We start from the raw sequence: 17,076 nt of genomic DNA, 5'->3' as shown, positions 1-17,076 counted from the left end.
ACATATATAAACTTATAAGTTAAATTATCAAACATAAACAAAAACTATCAAAACACATTGCTATTTTTAAACTAAGACAAAAACCAAAGTACGTTGTTATTTTTGAACTTGGGACAAAAACCTAATTACCAAACTTTTTAGCAAATAATCACCACAAAACCAAAATTACCAAATCAACATGCATTTTACGATGCTAAGTAGATTGCTATTTTTAAACTAAGACAAAAAACCAAATTACGTTGTTATTTTTTGCACCTGGGACAAAAACCTAATTACCAAACTTTTTAGCAAATAATCACCACAAAACCAAAGTAGATTGTTTTACCTGTGATGGTTGTGATGGTTGTGGTGATGGTTGCGAAGGCTGTGGAATCGGCGGGAGAGCAGAAGGTTTACGGCCAATGCCTCTAATATGGCCACATCGCTCTCCTAATACTTTCTCAAACGCAGCTCTTTCTTGAGCGGGAGTTAACTCACTTTCACCTTGAGTTTGTTCTAACAGCTCTTCAACTAACCGATTCTGTAACTCCCAAAAGTGAGTAACAATTAAGTATAAATAAACATTTAATTATATGATAAAATTATAATTAAATACTTACATATTGTTGTTCCGCCTCAGCAGTAACAAATACACCATTCTTATCGGTATGAGCTTTGTGAAACGTTTCCACTCTCTTCAGGTTCTGTTTAACTTTAAAAATTAGATTATATTTTGTAATGCACGTGTTTCTAGGCTAGGCATTAATATTGATATGATAGTCTAGGTTAACCTTTGTAACTCATTTTGAAGAAATGAAAAAGGAATTATGTGAATATTATGTGTTTTATGTGTTTTATGCTTGATTACTAGGAGTTAATTAATTAAGAATAAAAATGAGCGTTGAAAATAAATATTAGATAAAGTCGATATCTATTAAGAAAGTTGTAGTGGTCGTGACAAGGATTACGGATATATAAAGAATACCAAAATCCGAGTTATAACGACGAAGTTATGACCTGTCGAAATTTCGCGACAAAACCGGCACGGTGCCGAATGTCGTAAAAAGTGAGTTTTTGATAAACTACTTTTTAGCCTTAGTGATCTATACGAAAGTCGTAGTACTCGTTAAACCGAGAGTATGTATAAAAAGAACGCCCAAATCTGACTTCGTATGAGGAAGTTATGAATTTTCGAAGTTTCAGCTTAGCAGTAGACAACTAAAAACTCGAATTTTAGATCGAGTGATTTTTAGCCGACACGACCTAAACAAGAATTGAAGGTCTCGTCAATAGTAGCACAACGGTAAAAAGACAGACGAAAACGGACGTCGGATGAAGAAGTTATGAATTTTTAACGGATTTCCTGTCCCGGTCTTTTAAAAATAATAATATAAAATTTAAAGTCAAACTTAGCTGACGAAGTCTAAACGAAAGTTGTAGAGCGTAATTTTACCTACGCGTGCATATAAAGAACGTCAAAAACGGAGCTCGTATCGAAAGTTATGGATTTTAGAAGTTTTGGCACGAAAATCGAGAAATAATGCCAAAACCGAGGAATTTCGCATAGGTGGACTTCGGCCACCTCACCAGGCTCCCAAGCCTGACCCACTCAGCTTTTTATGTTACAGGTAGTGGACCCCGAGCATAGTCGGAGGACGATGAGAGATTTTTGATTATAGGCCAGTAGTTGTAAATAACTGTTGTAAGACTTATAATGTCTTGTTTATGCTTTTGATCTGTATCGGAACATGACATCTCGAGGTTTTGAGATGAAATGAAACTATACATTTCTTAAAGAAAGGTTTTGATAAACTTTTATCATGTTTTGTTTTGGGGACCAATTCCGCAACATCTTTTAAAAATATTTCTCTGATTTTATTTTAAAAAGCATAAATTAAATCGGTCTTTTCTGGCCGAGAAATTAGGGGATGTCACAGTTGGTATCAGAGCATTAGTTTAAGCGAACTAAGAAATTATAGGATTTCTAGACTTAAACTTAGAATGTTAAGTGATGATTGTGAGATGAGTGTCTACCATATTTTAGACACGAGCACTAGTTTATTTTAGGAAAGGTGCCTAAAATGCTTTTATGTGCTAAATGCTATATGTTTGCCATATATGCCATTATTTGTTCGGATCTATGGTCTGTTGCCGACCGGATCTGGAAACCTTATGTGTGTAGGATTCTAAGCGTATGATTACGAGATTAGAACTAACATGTAAACGTTTCGGAGTGATAAGGGAATTGAAATATCTAACAAGGATAAATACCTAAATTCGCCTTATTCGGTATATAGATTATAATGGCAAGAATTCGAAGTGGAGCGGGAAATGCAAACAAAAACCAACAACCTCAACCTCAAGTGGTGGAACAGGTGCCTATAGTAGGAGCTGCACCCGAACCCATCACCATGGCTGGAGTACGAACTATGATTCAGACCATGATGGCTGAACAGAGGGAGGAATTGAGGCAAATGTTGTTGAACAACAGGGATGAACCTTCAGTTCCTGTTGAACAACGTGAATTGAATCACAATCGATCTAAAGAAGGAAACAACAGTAGATCGGTTGGTCATAGTGAACCGCTTGTGGTTGGGAGAAATAACCACGAGGATAGAGTGGAGAGAAATGGGTGCAAGTATAAGGACTTTATGACTTGCAAGCCATCGACCTTCACTGGAAAAGAAGATCCTGTCGGAGTAATGGATTGGACCTCGGAAATGGAATTGGCTTTCATGACTTGTGGTTGCCAAGGCAAGTTACAAACCACATTTGCAGTGTGTCAGTTCAGGGGTAGTGCTGCTCGTTGGTGGAACACTCTGGGCAAAATCCTAAGCCCTAATGAGCCACTGCAACTGACTTGGGCAGAGTTTTTGGTGCACTTCAAGCGCAAGTACTACTCGGCCCAAAACGTACTTGAGTTAGAAAACCAATTTCTAACATTGAAGAAGGGGAGTATGACCGTTGACGAATATACAAATAACTTCACAGACAAAATGGAGTTTGCTTTGCGTATTGTCCCAGATGAGCTGGCAAAAATTGATAGGTACCCAAAGGGACTTCCATGGGAGTACGCGGTGCCAGTACGTCAGGCACTTACTTTGGAGGCAGCTATCTGGGCTGCCAAGTCTGTTGAAGATATGATAAAGGGGAGAGCCGCCAGCAAGGTTGAAGTTGGCGAAAAGAGAAAGTTTGAAGGAACTTCAGGTTCCAATAAAAAGAACAAGTTCTCAAAGACTGGTTCGAGAAAATTCGGAGGAGGAGCCGAAGCCAAGTGGTGTGACAAGTGTAAAAAGAAACATGCTGGGAAGTGCAGCGTGAAAGTCACTTGTTACAAATGTGGAAAGCCAGGGCATTATGCCAATAATTGCACCTTCATTAATAACGTTTGTCATGGGTGCCATGAAGAAGGGCATATTTTGAGGGATTGCCCGAAGAAGAAGGATGCAGCAAAGCCCAATCTTCCACCAAAGCCGAAGGCGAGAGCCTTTCAGATGACACTTGAAGCTGCGAAAGAAGAAGCCGATGTCGCTTCAGGTACCTTTCTCGCGTAAACGAATTGCCTGCCCAAATTTTGTTTGATTCTGGAGCCAATTACTCCTTTATTTCGCATGAATTTGGTAGAAAACTAGCTTTGTCTGTAGATAGACTAGTTAATGCTATAATAGTCGAGATTGCTAGTGGCAAGTTTGTACCTGTTAGCCATCGTATGAAAAACATCCTCATTGACTTGGATGGGAATAAGTTCCATGAGGAATTATTGCCTATCGAGTTAAATGGATTCGACATAATTTTAGGAATGGATTGGCTTAGCGCCAATGATGCCAAAATATTGTGTAGGAAGAAGATAGTAAAAGTAAACCCACCAGGGAAAGAGTCGTTTATGGTGTATGGAGACAAACGCAGAGTAAACTCTGGAATCATTTCCCTAATGAAAGCCAAAAAGTGTTTGGCCAAGGGATGTACATCATATCTAGCGTTCGTGATCGATGCTAAGAAGGAAAAGAAGGAGGTGCAGAATATTCTGGTGGTGTGTGATTATCCGGAAGTCTTTCCCGAAGATCTTCCCGGATTGCCCCCTGATCGACAAGTAGAATTCCGTATCGACTTGTTACCAGGAACGACGCCGATAGCAAAAGCACCGTATCGATTAGCACCAACAGAGATGAAAGAACTTATGACACAACTTCAGGAGTTATTGGACAAAGGTTTCATTCGACCTAGTTCATCACCCGGGGGATCCCCTGTGTTATTTGAAAAGAAGAAAGACGGGAGCATGAGAATGTGCATCGATTACAGAGAGCTGAATAAAGCGACAATAAAGAACAAGTACCCGTTGCCGAGGATCGATGACCTGTTCGACCAGTTGCACGGTTCGTGTGACATCCCCATTTTTACGGCCAGAAAAGACCGATTTTGTTTATGCTTTATAAAAATCAGAGTACCTCTTTTAATAAAAATGTTGCGGAATTTATTCCCAGAAAAAAAACATGATAAATACATAATCAAAGCATTTCCGAAGAAATGTATTTTTATTCATTTTAAAATATTGGGATGTCATCGTCAATACAGAAACATAAGCATAAACAGAACTTACATTCATTATCACTAGTGATTTATATCTCCTTAATCCCTCAGTGTAATGTAACCTCATATCGACACCTGTGATACAAATAAACTGAGTGGGTCAGGTTGGGAAACCTGGTGAGTACATAGGGTTTTCAACCCACAATAATATAATTATTATGTTAAACATCAAACAATCAACTCAATTACCCATCCCCATTATCTTCTTTACTCTTAAGGATCTACCCTAAGAATTAGCTATTCCTCATTCATTCATTCCTAAGGATCATCCTAAGGAATCGACACGAAATCCATCGTTGTCAGGGTTTACTCAACAGGCACTAAGTCACATAGTCGCCACGGTTTATACAACAGGGTACATCTGATGAACACTTAGTTCAAAACATCTGGTGAACACGTAGTTCAAAACGTATGGTGAACACTTAGTTCAAAACATATGGTGAACACTTAGTTCAAAAATACCTAGTGAATACGTAGTTCAAAAACACCTACAAGTTACGAGTCTGCTAGTGTTCCACTGGACCGTCTAGAATAGTCCATGGTCGTCATCTATACTCCGCTAAATGACTAGATCATCAATAACATCGAGGCCTCTCATTATTTTATTTTATCACACAACAAACTATTACATCTACCCATGTTTTACCCAACACATTTTGTAGATATAAAATACATATACAGTTTAAATCATTTAAAACATGTATAAAATCGTTCATCCAACATAGATAGCAAGTATACAGATAATATGCACACATAACACGTAATTTATATAAAATACTTCATATCTATGTATAAGATGAAAGTAACTATGCACTCACTTGATAAGGTGGTGACTCGGTACTCGGACAACGCTTCGTTTACTTTAAAATAATTTCCTTCGACGAAACAAGGGGGTTTTAGCTAGGAGTCGGGCTCTGCAGGGGCAGAACTTCGTCGCTGAATCTTTCTAAGAAAGATTCGTGCAGCGCTTCAGCGCTCACCTTACTATACTAAAACTACATAAAGAGAAGTCGAATCACGAGGGACCGAAATGCTCGGGGGATAAGAAGAGAAAGACTCTTGAATCAAGAGAATGGTGCAAGAAATATGAGAGCCCAAGCCTCTTATTTATAGTAATTGAATTTACAAAAACTACCATCTATAATTACTTAATGACCTTATAGTTATATAAACGACTAAACACCCTTCATAATACTATTTTAAATAGATTTAACGATGTTTGTACTAAACCCTTGTAACATATACTACAACTTGGTTAAGATTAATCCTTATAAATAATCTTCCATCAAAAACTCATTTTTGATGCTCATCGTCTCTAAATTGACTATCCCGGATCTGCGGGCGTTACAGTTCGAGCTATTTCTCGAAGATCGATCTTAGGTCGGGATACCATCAACTAAAGGTGAGAGAGCAGGATATCGAAAAGACTGCATTCAGAACAAGATATGGACACTATGAATTTTTGGTTATGTCGTTCGGACTAACCAATGCCCCAACAGCTTTCATGGATTTGATGAACAGGGTTTGTAAACCATACCTTGATAGATCCGTGATAGTATTCATAGACGATATCTTGATTTATTCGAAAAGCAAGCAGGAGCATGAAAAGCATCTGCGTGAAGTGCTAGAAGTTCTGAAAAATGAGAAGTTGTATGCAAAGTTCTCCAAATGTGAATTTTGGATTCAAGAATTCCAATTTTTAGGTCATGTGGTTAACCAAGAAGGAATAATGGTTGACCCAGCAAAGATTGAAGCTGTGATGAAGTGGGAACAACCAAAAAGTCCTACGGAGATTCGAAGCTTTTTAGGATTAGCCGGATATTATCGCCGATTTATCCAAGGCTTTTCTTCGATTGCTACTCCATTAACAGCTTTGACCCATAAAGGAGCTACTTATGCTTGGAATGAGAAGCATAAGGAAGCCTTTGAGAAGTTAAAGAAGAGATTGTGTGAAGCACCGATTCTTTCGTTACCTGAAGGAGTTGATGACTTCGCAGTTTATAGTGATGCCTCTGGAGTTGGGTTAGGTTGTGTTCTGACCCAAAGGGATAAAGTGATAGCGTATGCATCAAGGCAATTGAAAGAGCATGAAAAGAACTACCCCACTCATGATCTGTAGTTGGCAGCGGTAGTATTCGCCTTAAAGATATGGAGGCACTATCTTTATGGTACTAAACGCAAACTTTTCACTGATCATAAGAGTCTTCAATATCTCTTTAATCAGAAGGAATTGAACATGAGGCAACGGCGTTGGCTAGAGTTACTCAAGGACTACGACTGTGAGATACTTTACCACCCTAGTAAAGCAAATGTTGTTGTTGATGCTCTCAGTCGGAAGGTAAATCTTGAAAAGAAAAGGCCAAGAGCGTTGAGAATTAAAGTTGTCTCGACAATTGTGGAAAGTATAAAGAAAGCTCAGGAGGAAGCTTTAGAGAAAAATGACCGGAAGGAGGAACGTTTGGGTAAAACGTTGGTGTTTGATACAAACGGTCAAGGACTGAAGGTATTCAAAGATAGGATTTGGGTACCTAAGACGGGAGGAGTAAGAGATCTTCTGATGGAAGAAGCTCACAAGACCATGTACTCGATTCATCCCGTCAGTACAAAAATGTATAGGGATCTAAAACCCTATTACTGGTGGCCGACAATGAAGCTCGATGTTGCTAAGTATGTGGCCGAGTGTGTAACTTGTGCTAGGGTTAAGGCACAACATCAGAAACCGTATGGGAGTTTAGAACCTTTGCCTGTACCCATGGGTAAATGGGAAGATATTACCATGGATTTTGTGACTAAACTGCCCATAACAAGGAACGGTCACGGCATGATTTGGGTGGTCGTTGATCGCTTCACTAAGAGTGCGCATTTCATAGCAGCCAACGAGAAATGGTCTATGGATAAACTTGTGAATTCTTACGTGAAGGAAATTGTGAGGCTTCACGGTGTTCCATTAACGATTGAATCCGATCGTGACAGCCGTTTTACCTCAAGGTTTTGGAGGAGTCTACAAGAGGAATTGGGTACCAAGTTGTGTTTGAGTACAGCTTACCATCCGCAAACTGATAGTCAAAGCGAACGAACAATTCAAACATTGGAGGATATGCTGAGAGCATGTACCCTAGACTTCCAAGGTAACTGGGATGAACACTTACCTCTAGTAGAATTTTCCTATAATAATAGTTTCCACTCAAGCATCAAGATGGCACCTTATCACGCTTTGTATGGAGAAAAGTGTCGAACGCCGTCATGTTAGCTGGAAGCTGGGGAAAAGCAGTTTATGGGACCTGAAATAGTCCATCAGACTGCTGAAAAGTTGAAAGTGATTAGGGAAAGGATGTTAGCAGCTCAAGATCGACAAAAGAGTTATGCTGACAAGAAAAGACAACCGATATCCTTCGAAGTTGGAGATTCGGTTTTACTTAAAGTCTCGTCGTGGAAGGGACTTATAAGATTTGGTAAAAGGGGAAAATTGAGTCCAAGGTTTATTGGACCATTTAAAGTTCTTCAGAGGATCAGGAATCTTACAAGCTAGAATTACCGGAAGAACTGGAGGGTATTCATAACACCTTTCATGTGTGTTATTTGAGAAATTTCACGGGAGATGTGCCCGACATAATTCCCATTTCTGAATTAAGGTTGGATGAAAACAAGAGGTTGATTGAAGAACCTGAGGCAATCGTTGATCGTAAGACTAAGAAGTTGCGACGCAAGATGGTCGATTTAGTGCTTGTGCGCTGGAAACATACGAATGGGCCAAATCTCACCTGGGAAACGGAGAGTGACATGATGAGTCGCTACCCGCAGTTGTTTGGTGATATGTGATTCCGGGGACGGAATCATCCTAAGGGGGAGAGAATTGTAATGCCCGTGTTTCTAGGCTAGGAATTAATATTGATATGATAGTCTAGGTTAACCTTTGTAACTCATTTTGAAGAAATGAAAAAGGAATTATGTGAATATTATGTGTTTTATGTGTTTTATGCTTAAATACTAGGAGCTAATTAATTAAGAATAAAAATGAGCGTCGAAAATAAATATTAGATAAAGCCGATATCTATTAAGAAAGTTGTAGTGGTCGTGACAAGGATTACGGATATATAAAGAATACCAAAATCCGAGTTATAACGACGAAGTTATGACCTGTCGAAATTTCGCGACAAAACCGGCACGGTGCCGAATGTCGTAAAAACTGAGTTTTTGATAAACTACTTTTTAGCCTTAGTGATCTATACGAAAGTCGTAGTGCTCGTTAAACCGAGAGTATGTATAAAAAGAACGCCCAAATCTGACTTCGTATGAGGAAGTTATGAATTTTCGAAGTTTCAGCTTAGCAGTAGACAGCTAAAAACTCGAATGTTAGATCGAGTGATTTTTAGCCGACACGACCTAAACGAGAATTGAAGGTCTCGTCAATAGTAGCACAACGGTAAAAAGACAGACGAAAACGGACGTCGGATGAAGAAGTTATGAATTTTTAACGGATTTCCTGTCTTGGTCTGTTAAAAATAATAATATAAAAATTAAATTCAAAATTAGCCGACGAAGTCTAAACGAAAGTGTAGAGGGTAATTTTACCTACGCGTGCATATAAAGAACGTCAAAAACGGAGCTCGTATGTAAAAGTTATGGATTTTAGAAGTTTTGGCGCGAAAATCGAGAAATAATGCCAAAACCGAGGAATTTCGCATAGGTGGACTTCGGCCACCTCACCCTTGCTTAAATCGTGCCACGTGTCCGAAATTTTGCTGAGTCATCCGAACCGGAGAGCCATCCGAAGTGGTCCACTAAAAATCCGACGCGTGTCCCTTATGGCGTGTCCGAGTCTCGCATATGGTGCCACGTCCGAAGCCTCGGACTAGACCTCGGTCCAATCAGAGGCTGACACTGAGCCCCTCGCATGCGCAGCCCACGTGCGAGCCATCTGCCCCCTTCGGATCTGCTGCCGCGTGGCCTCTTTCCAACTGTCCGATCAGCAGCCTCCCTCTATAAATAGAAGGCTGCGAGCCTTCTCGGATAATTTTAAGAAATTGTCCATTTTCACCCCCTTTTTCATATTTCTTTCATTTTAAGATTCCCCAAAGCCCCGGTATTAATTATAACACCCGAAATACGCCACGAAGTGCCCGAGAAGCCCGGAAAATTTATCTTTTCGGTTTCGAAGCCCGACCCTTGCAGAGCCCGGTTTCTCAATAAAACTCCCGGTTTTATTAGAAACGAACGTTTTAGGAAACAAATTGCTGCCCGATTATCATCAAAGCATGTGAGTGTGTAGTCACTTTCATCTTACACCTAGATATGAAGTATTTTCTATAAAATACGTGCTATGTGTAATTATATTAAGTGTTTATTTGAGGTGACTGTTGAACAGATGTTTTATACAAGTTTTAAAATGTATATGTATTTTATCTACAAATATGTTGAGTAGAACATAGGTAGACGAAATAGTCGATGTGTGTTAAAATGGTGAGAGGCCTCGGTGTTGTTGTTGTTGTTGTTGTTGTTGTTGTTGTTGTTGTCGTCGTCTAGCGGAGTATAGATGACGACCACAGACCTTTCTAGACAGTCCAGTGGCACACTAGATGGTTCGCAACTTGTAGGTGTTGATGAACTAAATGTTCATTGGCGTACTCCATCCCCCTCATGGTTGCCTTTAGGACATGTATGGCTGAGGAGTCCCCTTAGCAGTAGTGTCCATCCCGATGATATTCCTTAGGCTAGGTCCCTTGTGATAGGTGTTTAGGGACGTAAAGTGAGGACAACGGGAATGGGTAATCAGGGTTATTGTTGATTGGTGAACTTAATAAGTTTATTATTATTGTGGGTTGAAAACCCTATATGCTCACCAGGCTCCCAAGCCTGACCCACTCAGCTTTTTATGTTACAGGTAGTGGACCCCGAGCATAGTTGGAGGACGATGAGAGATTTTTGATTATAGGCCAGTAGTTGTAAATAATTGTTGTAAGGCTTATAATGTCTAGTTTATGCTTTTGATCTGTATCGGAACATGACATCCCGAGGTTTTGATATGAAATGAAACTATACATTTCTTAAAGAAAGGCTTTGATAAACTTTTATCATGTTTTGTTTTGGGGACCAATTCCGCAACATCTTTTAAAAAGATTTCTCTGATTTTATTTTAAAAAGCATAAATTAAATCGGTCTTTTCTGGCCGAGAAATTAGGGGATGCCACATATTTTAAATAAATAATTACATGTATCGTATGTTACCTTCTTATAGCAAGTACTGCTATACGAGCTCGACCCCCCACGATTCACATTTGTTTGCATTTCACGGATTTTTTTGTTCCTTTCTGAAGCAATTCTGTGTTCGTCTGTTCGGAAATACTCAACTGCTTTCTTCCAATTATCAACTTCCATACCCTTTGGAGGGTTGACTAATGCTCCCGGGATATCTTCATACCCTCCGACTGACATAAAATATTCTTTTGCGTCAGCTTTACGTTCTCGATAACCTTTTAACAAAGCTGCTTGAAAACTCTATGTCAACATATTAGCTTGTACATCCCGGTACATCTGATCCAAATCAAACTTTGTCTACAAAAAAAAGTTAACCAAGTAAAAAACAATTATAGTTAACCATATAAAATATATTTAAATAAATAATTACCGCGAAATGTTGTAATACGGTGTCCTGTATTGGAGGGGAAACTTTTTTCCAAGTCCATTTATCAAAAGGGACCATGTGCCACATTGTTTTTCCAACTTCTCGGGAAAACATGTCTTTCGGCTCTCCTACGGGATCAAATGTGATATCCCTATCATATTCCATGCTAATCGGTTTGCCCTGGTTCCGTAAGATTGCTTTTTCAAGCTTTATATTTTTCGCTTTGCCTCGAACTTTCCTTCGTGCAGGTTGCTCAACTACAAATGTAATTAAAAATTATTAGAAATGGTATTTAATTTATAATAACTGAACAAAATAGTAAATAAAAATTCATAATAAGACTTACCGTCCTGCTCGTGATGACCAGCACCTCTACCACCTGGGAGAGGTGGGTCCTCAGCTCCATCACCCCCCGTGTCCACGACCCATAACAGAAGCCATGGTATACATAAACAAATGCCATATTGTCATCATTTCCTGAAAAATTATAAGATATACAAATACAATTTTTATTACAAATACACATTACATAGAAATAAACATTTACATAGGAATAAACATTTCTATTTAAACAAGAAATCCAAATAAAGTTCATATTACAAACACGTATTACATAAGAACTATTCTAATCAGAATCTTCCTCATATCCTTCAGTTTCTTCTTCGGTATCATAATCAGAATCGGTCTCATCGTAATCAGTCTCGCAATCAGAAACATCATTGACTCTACCAGTTGGCGGAGGAACTTCAGTTTCACTTTCTACATCAACAATGACTGTAGGAATGTTTTGAAAGTACATGCTGAAATCGATAAAAAGTGGAGCATCGGATGAAGAGATATTTTGAAGTACATCTACATTGTCTACATTTTCGTGTGAGCCATTGTCAACATTTTGGACACGGTCATCGTTCGATGGTAGATTCCAAATACTTCTATGGTTAACATGCTCGACAACACATCGATGGTTATTGTTTGGCTCTCTGATGTAGAACACTTGTTTGGCTTGTGAAGCATATATGAGTTGATCATCTTTGTATGCTTCGCGTCGTGTGTCGATACTGGTGAAATTATCACTAGTAATAACTCATGTTCGAGTATCAAACCACTTGCAACGAAATAGTACAGTTGAATAATCATGTGTATACCTCAACTCTATAATCTCTTCTAACTAGCCATAATATTTCTCGCCTTTCTCACCCACCGCTAAAACCCCAGAGTTTTGTGTTGTACGTTGTGCGTCACGACTAAGTACCATAAACCTAACACCATTGACTATGCATGCGGTGTAAGAATAAGCATTCATTTGCGGACCCATTGCAAGAGCCGACAACTCTTTGTGGAATTCTGGAGAGTTTTCTATTTTCATTTGATGAACCTAGCAATTATAAAGTAATATGTATTATGTATTCGTTAGATCAATGAAACAAATTTGTTTATTAATTTATATTACCTTTTCACGAAACCAATTATGAAATTCTCTCTTTTCATCACTTTGGGGATGTTCAGATTTGAATTTCCTATGTTGATGACAAAAGGATATAGATTTAAAAAGATTAAAAAAAATTAAGGATGAAAGTTAGAGATAAGATTAGTTACTTGATATACTGTGTGACTTCTTCACAACTATTCAATACAAACCATTCCATGTTACGCATTTCCGTTAAATTAAGAGTTTTGATTTGAGTTGTGTTGGTCGGTCGACATTTAGACTCAAACATCCAAAATTTTGTTTTTTCAATGACAACATCTTCATTTCTTTTCGGACGATTCTTTACATCTCAAAGGTACATCGAACAAAATGATAAAGCTTCTTCAGCAACATAACCCTCAGCTATAGAACCTTCCGGCCTCGCCTTGTTTCTCATAGTTTTTTAGTTTTTTCATATACCTTTCGAAGGGATACATCCATCTCATACATACCCGGCCTCCGACAATTGCTTCATCAGGTAAATGCAAAAGTAAATGAACCATAATGTCAAAAAACGCTGGAGGATAAATCAATTCTAACTTGCACAAGATTGCAATAATGTCTACTTTTTCTTTCCTCATATCCTCCACCTTCAATGTTCTGGAACAAAGTTGCTTGAAAAACGTACAAAGGTCTACAATAGGTGTATAAGTGTCTTTGTCTAACAACCCTCTTACTCCAATCGGTATCAAACGTTGCATAAGAATGTGGTGGTCATGCGATTTCAACCCAATAATGTTAGTATTGGTATCGTTCACTTTCTTACTGATGTTAGAACCAAACCCATCCGGCAGTTTAACATCTTTTATAAATTGACAAAAGAGTTGTCGACTAGATTTCGTGAAAGAGTATCTTGCATGGGGTCTATGAAACTTGTCACCATTTTTTTGCAACCATTCATTTCTCCGAATGTTTAGAATTCTCAAGTCCTCTCGTGCATTTGATGTGTCTTTGCTTTTATCGTTCATTAGAAGAGTACCTAACAAACTCTCGTCCACATTTTTCTCGACATGCATGAAATCTATGTTGTGTTTCAACTGTAGAGAAGACCAATACTCGAGTTCGAAGAAAATGCTTCGTTTCGACCAGTTCAACTCGTAATCTTGCCGCTTTGGCTCCCCGCCTCCATGCTCAGGATGTTTACCCGGTTTACGAGTTAGTAGACGACCTAGTTGCTCTTGTATGTCGTCATTACTAAAGTGTCTCGGAGCGGGTCTTGTCTCTTCCATCCCGTTAAAGTCCAACCTCTTTCTTAACGGATCATTAACATCTAGGAAACGACGATGACCGATATATACGACTTTTTTTGTTGCACGATACGAAGGAGTGTCTTCATTGCAAGTAGCACATGCTCTATACCCTTGCCCACTCCAACCTGATAGACTACTACGAGCTGGACAGTCGTTTATTGTCCACAATAACATAGCTCTCATCGTAAAGAATGTGTTTGTCGCCACATCTTTAATACGTACGCCTGAGTGCCACAAATCTTTAAGCTCTTCCACCAACGGCCTAAGGAAAACATCCATATCCTTACCAGGAGCTTTTGAGCCGGGAATCAAAAAAGTCAACATGAATGATCACTCTTTCATACAAAGCCAGGGTGGCAGATTGTATGTGGTGAGTATGACCGGCCATGTGCTATGTGGATTACACATGTTTCCAAATGGATTGAAACCGTCAGCTGAAAGACCTAGGCGTACGTTACGGGGTTCACTCGAGAAGTCGGGGTATTTTTTATCAAAATCTTGCCAATGTTCCACATCAACAGGATGAAGCATCACACCATCTTCTGAACGTCCGGTACTATGCCAAATCATATTTTTGGCAGTGTGCCTCGAACAATATAAACGTCGTAGTCTAGGGGTCACAGGAAAGTACCGTAACACCTTATGAGGTACTTTCTTACCCTTGGTGTTTTTATCGATCCATCGGCTCTCTTTACAAACAGGACAAACTTGCAATGAATCGTGTTCTTTCCAAAAGAGACAACAATCGTTTTTGCACACATGTATCGACTCATACCCCAGACCAATAGACTTCGGTTTCTTTTTGGCTAGATAATGTGAAAGGGGAACCTTGTTGCCTTTGGGAAACGCTAATTGCAACAACTCAAGGAGTTTATCAAATGAACTATTAGTCCATTTGTTGTTCACCATGATATGCATTAACTTTGCTAGAAACTCAAGGGAAGAAAAGATGCAACCAGGATACAATTTAGTTTCCACTTCTTCCAACAACTGTGCAAAATCATCATCCATACTGCTATCCCTTGTATTCGAGGTTCCTTCATCAAGGTTGGTATCATTTTCTCTCGACTCCCACATCACATCGTCGATTAAATCGGCCATTTCGTTACTTGGCAAGACGACTGGAGGAATAAAAGATTCACCATGATAGATCCAAATTTTGTACGACTTACTGAAACCATTTATAAATATATGGCGTTCAACTACAGTCGGGTACTTGAAGTAACGGTTATCACAATTTTCACACGCACATCTGATTTTACCATTACTATCAAGGTGTGACTTGGACTTCTCGATAAAAGCTTTAAGTCCTGCTTGGAACTCGGGATGGTTTCGATATGGATTAGTAGTCCAGCTTTTATCAATAGACATGATGTTGCTAAAACATAATTTTGGGTTTAGAGTTTAGTATATAGAATTAGCATTGTTTTTTTTCCAATCCACATTTTTTTTACAATTAAAAGAATAAAAAATTTTATAACAACAATTATATTATGTTGTTGTGTTGTTCTTTTTTACCGTCGAGATTAAAAAATATATATATTTTTTATTTATAACATTAAACAATTTTATAACATTTTTTTTGTGTTTTTTTTCCAATTATAACAATAATTTATTTTTATTTTTTTTCAATTATAGCATCCTACTTATACCAAAACCACATACTTTTACATAATACATAAGAGCATGAAATTCACATACTTTTACATACATATTATGTTGTTGTGTTGTTTTTTTTACCGTCGAGATTAAAAAATATATTTTTTTTATTTATAACATTATATAAATATGTTGCAAATAAAAAATTTAAAAACTAAAAAAGACATGAAAATATAAATATGAAACTATAGAAATATAACATTATAAGTTAATTTGAAGATTATAAGTTAACTATATAACTTATTGGTTAACATTATAAGAAAGTTTCTAGTATTTGTATATAAGTTTTTAAAGAATTTTATAAGCTTTTTTTTGTGTTTTTTTTTCCAATTATAACAATAATTTATTTTTATTTTTTTTCAATTATAGCATCCTACTTATACCAAAACCACATACTTTTACATAATACACAAGAGCATGAAATTCACATACATATACCACATATACACCAAATACAAATACATTCACATACACACAAAATAACATCCTACTTAAACCAAATACACATAATTTCACATATATAGATAATAACATCTTATTTATACCAAATACAAAAATTTCACAATCGTATACCACATTTACAACAAACATACATACATTCACATATACACAATAACATCCTACTTATAACAAATACATATAATTTCACATATATATAGATAATAAGATCATATATATACTTCTACCAAATACTCATATACCACATCTACATCAAACACACATACATTGGCATATATACACCAAATTCACATATATTCATACAAATACCAAATATACAATCTAATTTTCACATATGGCAATTTTCACATAATTTTCACATAAAAATACCAAATTCACAAAAAAATGAAATAATAGAACCTGTAGTGGCGGAAATCAACGGATATGTAGCCGGAAAAATTGGTCTTCGCCCAAAAATACCCTCACCGGTAAACCCAAAGACAACACCACCAAAAACACTGAAATTGAACAATTTATTGCAATTTAATCATCAAATTCAGCTCTTAATATCACCAAATGTCCCTAAAGGCTAAACTACAAGTGGAAGTAATACAACAATCAAATTCATTTTTTTTTCTAATCCAAAGACAACACCACCAAAAACAAGAAATTGAACAATTTATTGCCATTTAATCATCAAATGCAGCTACAAATCGAAATTAACATACAAATTAAAAAGGAAACAACAAAATCAACTAACCTTTCTTCAAGAAATGAAGCTAGAAATCAGTCCCAAAAGCCCTAACCACCCCTTGATCCTTAATCTCACACAATGTGGGGAGATATGTAGTTGGAACAACCTAATTGAAGACAAACTCGGTAGAAGCTCAAAGAGTCGACTGTGGGAAACAGAAAGCAGAAAGCAAAATGGGAGAAATGAAGAAACTGCGTGCGTTTTTTTTTATCTGCGAGAGCCTTTAGCGGCGACACCTTTAGCGGCGACAATTAGGGCTTTACTGGCGACAAAGGTCAATAGCGGCGACAAAATGGAGGGAAGGGTACTGCGTCATTTT

The 17,076-nt window shown here is 37.7% G+C and overlaps 1 protein-coding gene across 1 annotated transcript; it reads right to left on the bottom strand.

The window, feature by feature from the left end:
- Nucleotides 1-14,236: 14,236 nt before the first annotated feature.
- On the bottom strand, nt 14,237-15,277 carry LOC145112110 (uncharacterized). The gene has a single exon (XM_079048323.1). It carries the CDS (start codon nt 15,275-15,277, stop codon nt 14,237-14,239), a length of 1,041 nt encoding a protein of 346 aa, XP_078904449.1.
- Between the last annotated feature and the right edge of the window lie 1,799 nt (nt 15,278-17,076).

Source organism: Lactuca virosa, chromosome 1 (genome assembly GCF_052849685.1).
Source record: "Lactuca virosa cultivar CGN04683 chromosome 1, Lactuca_virosa_CGN04683_v6, whole genome shotgun sequence".
NCBI classification, from domain to species: Eukaryota; Viridiplantae; Streptophyta; class Magnoliopsida; order Asterales; family Asteraceae; genus Lactuca; species Lactuca virosa.
The sequence above is the reverse complement of the archived record's forward strand: the minus strand, read 5'-3'. Positions and strand labels throughout refer to the sequence as shown.